The sequence below is a fragment of the Ascidiella aspersa genome, chromosome 2 (assembly GCF_963924565.1).
Source record: "Ascidiella aspersa chromosome 2, kaAscAspe10.2, whole genome shotgun sequence".
Classification (NCBI taxonomy): domain Eukaryota; kingdom Metazoa; phylum Chordata; class Ascidiacea; order Phlebobranchia; family Ascidiidae; genus Ascidiella; species Ascidiella aspersa.
Genome location: NC_139448.1, coordinates 4,990,867 through 4,996,866, shown reverse-complemented (window position 1 = coordinate 4,996,866; position 6,000 = coordinate 4,990,867). Strand labels below are relative to the sequence as shown.

Sequence of the window (6,000 nt, the reverse complement as noted above, 5' to 3'; positions counted from 1 at the left end):
CAACATGTAAACCAAAATTATTCGAATGTTTCCACTTTGGAAACCGATAAACATTTATTTCGGAGTTCCCTAAATCCGTCGTTATTTAAAGAACAGTGTTCATGAAAAAGAACGTTTTTTAGAGTGTATTCAAAATGGAACCGCATGTTATGCTCCTAAGGGTTTACACAGTTCCCAAATGGTTACACTGGACTTTAAAAAAATAGGATACCGTTAGCATTAATTAAATACCACCCGACATCCACATTCCAACAAGTGTAAAATAAAGGGGGTATGGTGAGATTCGAACTTACTACCTAGGGAATTACAGGTCCGGTATTTTAGGCTGAATTTGTTTAAAATCTTTGTCCTACGTAAAGCACGGTTAAAAACGGCATAAAAAGTAGGAAAAATTAAACATCTTCTCTTGCGTTGCTCTTGCTGCTATTGATTGACTTTGTACTCCTTTCGAGTCTGCAGAAAACATGTAATGGTGTTTATACACAAGTCTTGGAAGTCGAAAACATAGGCTTGCATATTCACTTTGGTTAATGGTCGACAAAGATTATTTCATAACTCTTTAAAACTTTTACCACGGATTGGGTAAAGTTAAAACAATAATACTGCTAATATGTTTAGGATAATATATAGATTTAACCTGTTCCCAACACTGTCAGTTGTTGTATTTTTATTCCATGTCATAACATCTAAAAGAACCACAAAGTTAAAAAAACATAAAAGATCTAAAACAATTTTAATAAAAGGCAGAATGTTGCAGTTCGGCCAAAATCGTAACTCGAATGTTTCACCTGACGATAAAAAAAACCTCACTCACCTTTTTGTAGTAGTATACTGAGAAGACAGTAACAATGACCAGAAGTGCAATGATTCCCATCACAACCCCAATGATCACGTTTCTCACGAAAGGATCGTAGATGCGAGACGATAGCTTGCCAGTATCAACATCCTCTGCAACAATGGGTAAAAAATATGAGCTTTACAACCGACAGTTAGCATTGGCAAATCAAAGGTTGTAATGGCCATAAAAAAATGATGAAGCCATAAAAATGATTACACCATAAAAATGATCTAAGCCATAAAAAACCTAGGCCATAAAAAAGACCTAATCCATAACAAAGATTGAAGCCGTAAAAAAGTTAGGCAATAAAAAGATCTAGGCCACAATAAAATGACTCAATCCATAACAAATGACCTGAAATATAAAAAAAAAAAAAAGATTTTATATCGTTGTCTTTATGCACAAAAAACGCTGTTTATAAATTATGGTAGCTTAATTTAAACTTTTTATCTTGACTATTCAGATGACTGGTTGTCAACCGACTCCTCTTAGGCGTGACTTGCTTTGGCAAAAATTGGACTCGAATTCGACTTGATATTAGTTAAAAACAAACTAAGCTTCAGTCATTTCAAAATATAAATGTTTAGCAAACATGTAGCATGGCTACGTTAAATCACAAATCACGCCTAAAATTCCTATGTTGATTTAATAGCGGATCAGCACCGATGCCACCCTAGTATCGAACGAGCACTGATACTAACACTTGGCATCGGGTATCGGCTCTGATCAGACATTAGCGGATATCACTACTCCTAACTCGTTTGAAAAAGAATTATATGTCGATCTTACCGAATGCTGTGGCCTTTATATTTTAAATCAAATCATTTATACGTATGGCGGCGTTTTCAAGTTTGAACCTCACCGCTAAACCTTCCAACCTGGCCATTTGCATGCAAATATCTAATTCATGTACTACTTAGGTCAGTGTTTCTCAACCTTTTAGGGTTGGAGGCATCCCGACTGGAATTTTCCGTAGGGAATTGACTAGAACGTCACAATTAACGGAACTACAACAGCACACATAAACTCTTACAGAACCTAGGAAGTTATAATTGGATTTATTGCACTTTAATCTTTACAAAAAAGTTATAGAGTCGAGCAAAAAATCAGATTCTTAAAGATCCTCATATTTCTCTCGGCACCCTTGGAACATTAGAAATTGCACCCCAGGGCCGCGGTACCCCGGTTGAGAACCACTGGCTTAGGTCATAGCTGTTAACATTTTAGTGTTTTATTATAATTACACACTGCTCCGAGTAGAACAGAAACGTGTCTTTTTTGTGTCATTCATTTGAGACGTGCCTTTGTTGGTTTTACCAGTTACTTTTGTTGCGGTGCTAATTTGAGTTTTGTATTTATTTTGTGTCGATTGATATGGTTGGTAACCTTTGTTTATTTGATTCATTCGAGTTAAAGAACCAGGTTGTTGTAACCATCATTGTGTTCATTGACTGTTGACTGACTTCGACATCAACTTTCAAATAGTTATACGCACCTAAGATCCGTTGACAAAAGAAGCCGCAGGTCTGCATACAGCCCATGTCGTACCAAGGAAAGCCGAGCTGTTTGCGCGATGGTCTTCCCATCACAACACAGTCGACGTTGTCTGGTTCCATGTAGCGCTTGTTGTTCGGCTCCCGTGGCGCCCAGTTCGAGTTGCTCATGTTCAGAACGGATCCGTCAACCCACTGGAACTTTTTGGTGCCTGGAATGCGACTAAGGCCGAAGTAGTAACAGTACGGCTTTTCCTCTGCGATAAAAGCAAGATGGTAAACAATTTGTTTTTAATATTTGTTTAAACTACAATAGGGTTGTCCGATGATTAATTGTCTTTTTTTCGATATCGATAACCGATATTTTTGACCTAAAGCATCGCGATCCGATCCAATGCCGAAGTAGAAACAATAAGGCTTTGCCAAGATAAAATGTGGTTATGTACCAAGATAAAATGTGGTTATGTGATAAAATGTGGTTATGGACATGCAACTTCCCATTCATAAAATTTACAAACACCACGATTATTTATCCGACAGACAAGAAATCAGCCCAACATGATTTTGGTGAAAGCGTCATTGGTAACGATTTAGTTCACATTGGCAAGTTTTGCATACTGGAAATCGATGTTCAAAGGAGCACATAACACGATGAAAAGGCAGATTTTTACTCTTTAAATTCGCTGTATGCTCCGTTCCTTTAGTGCAGGGGTTCTTAAACTGGGGTCCGTGAACTAATTTCAGGGGGTCCATGAAGGCCAAATTGAAATGTTAGTGTACGTTTGAAAAGTAATCAAATTAAAAAGAAGAATTTAATTAAAAATAAAACGTTTTACCACTGAACGTTAGACTCCTTTTTACTTAAACCATTAGCATATTTCTGACAGGCTATTTAATTGTGACTTCAATTCATGACGTCATTTTTAATAATTTCTTGCCTCCTTTTAAGAACTCCTGCTTTAGTGTGTTCCAAGAGATTAGTCGATGTGCCGCGAAACTTTTTATAATTTCGAAAAACAAACCATTTACTTTATTCATAGGCCAGTAAGCTTACAAGCAAGGTTTAAATGAAACCTATTTTCTGGGCAACTAATAATTTAATGGTATTTACCTATGTCCGCATATTACGAGAAAAAAACCTTGATCAAATTTTATTTTTATTTGGAACATTACAGTGGTTGGAGGATGTAGTAAAAATATAAAATCCCATACAAAAGTTGGTAGCATTTTGAACGTTTCGAATAAGAATTCTTTATTTAGTTTCAACATCAGTTTTGTAGTTTTGTCAAAAATGCTGTGCCTCTAACATATTTCAATTTTCATGTCGTGCGCGAACTAAAACGTGAGAAGCATAAACTGTTAATCGTCACGCGAAAACAACATGAAACATTGAAGCCGGTTGCTATGTTTATGCGCTGATGTAACGTGTCTGACAAACGGTTCCCTTACAATATACCGCACAACGATTAACTAACGCACACATTTGCTTGACTGACAAATTGTGGCCGACATTGCAGTTGACCTTTTAAGGTAGTCGTTGAAATGCTTAGCTAAAACCGACTTGTACAATTAGTCTAGTGCATATTTCACTTTAGACCAGGTGTGGGCAACTTTTTTCTAGTCGCGGGCCAAAACCAAACTCAGAAAGGTTTTCTGAAATTTGAACTGTGTAGACTTTACGCATCTTATTATAACAACCGCAACGACTATTAATCATGGATAAAACTCGGATTTTTTGCAATTGAAAACGATTCTAACTGGATATTACATTCGATGCAGGAACAAGATGTATGCGCGAGGCGCTCAACTAATTTTCTTTACGAAGTTGAAATATTCAAACAATTATAAGGAATGGTCTATGTCCATTTTATAAAATAGATCGCTGGTCGCAGGACAAAGTTTAAAAATACACGACGCGACAGTTTGTGTCGCAACTTAGTCAATAACTTTGCACCAGCACGCCAGAGATCGATATTAATCAACCCCACCAACTTTTTAGCGATATACACGCGTGATGTCATTAGCTCACGTATATTGCGATTTGGCAAAGGCGACGGTTATTGCCTCGACCGATTCTGAAAGTATTTTCTAGGCTTTCAGCATTAAATACTGGACGAATTTTTTTCATTTGGTTGGTACGAAGTTTAATGTAAAAATTGACGATAAGGAACCAATTAAGGTAAAACTTTTTATAACTGAAACAACAAATTTTTATTTTTATTTTTTTTTGCTTTTAAAACAAATTTGGTCAAGCAAACTTTTTTCCTTTTTTTGCATGATATGACTAGACTGTTGTTAATGCCTATTGACAATTATTTCATAAAAAAATTTGTGACTTAAAAAAAAAATAACAGTGAAGAACATTTTAGATCAGGATAATACGTCTTATCCTAGCCGAAGTAAATAAACAAGTTAAAATTAAAAAAATAGGTGCTAATGTATATCAGACGAAAACTGTTTATATTGGATAAACATTCTCCATTCCTATAGATGGCAGAGTTTTAAACTCTACCTTTTAAGGTATACACTCCTACTTAGCGAGCACACAGCTATAAATCTTACTTGAGGCCTCGTAGGCGAAATCCGTCAGCAGTTTTCTGGTGGCCAGATGTTTCATAGTTGCCAGAGTGGAGTTCATCTCTCTACATTTCCTCTCTGCGTAATAGCGGCTTCCCTTAGTATTGAGTTCGAGAAAGTAATCACGCCCGTAAAATGAAACCCATTCGCTCCGAACAAACTCCAGCATTAAGCAACAAATTAAGCATAATGTCAACTTCATTGTACAATTCTACAAGATATTGTCCGGTACAGTACAGTTGGGTGCTGCGTGTCAGGACAATGTTACTGTGTCCTTAGGATTCCAGCAAGTCGTTTTTCAGCAAAATTGTCCTAGAAGCACAAAAAATGATAAATTTTGTGTTTATAATAAAGTATAAAACTTGGTTCCTAATGATTGACTGTAATTAATAGCAATTCTCAAGCACTAAACAAGCCATGAATCGTACAAAACTTAAATTTAAATTGATAATTGTATTTTTACATGTCAATGGACAAAAAAAGTCACATTCGAGTAATAGTTAATTTTCCAGCGTTTAAAGACAACTAATTTTCCAGGGATAATTACAAACCAAAAATATGCCCATTTAAGACATAATTTACACATAGAAACAACACATACTAAAAGAAATAAAACCCTAACAAGTTTGCCCAACAACAAAATAGACACATTAGTCTGACACATCTATCTATACTAATACATGTTTCAAAGAACTGATACAATTGTATATACGAATATTATACGACTGCTACGTTTTAAGTCTCACCCGATCACGAACATACGTCATCAAGAGATTGATGTTGATTATATCGGCTTCTCTGTTACGGATGTACGTGCCGTCAGTTGCTCAGTTACGCGCGTATACGGAGTTTTTCGTCCTTGATTCGTTTCAGAATGAACAAAGACCAAAGACAAAAACACGCAAACTTCCTTTTTGGTGACATAGGCTTTCGTTTGAATATTCGCTGTCTATAGTTAAGATATACTAAAGCCAGTGATTCTCAAGCGTTTATGGATCATGGAAACCCTCAAAAATAATAAACACAATTTCGGCGGTATTTTACTGAAATGTCACTATAAATAGAACTTGAACAACAAAAACCAGCCTAAAA

General features: G+C 36.0%; 1 protein-coding gene across 1 annotated transcript; it reads right to left on the bottom strand.

The window, feature by feature from the left end:
* LOC146163269 (C-type mannose receptor 2-like) lies at nt 1-5,214 on the bottom strand. Its single transcript, XM_083382805.1, has 4 exons — nt 4,894-5,214; nt 2,334-2,588; nt 815-948; nt 1-453 (listed from the first exon to the last, which is right to left on the bottom strand). Exons 1-4 carry the CDS (start codon nt 5,108-5,110, stop codon nt 424-426), a joined length of 636 nt encoding a protein of 211 aa, XP_083238931.1. The 5' UTR covers nt 5,111-5,214; the 3' UTR covers nt 1-423.
* Nucleotides 5,215-6,000: the final 786 nt, after the last annotated feature.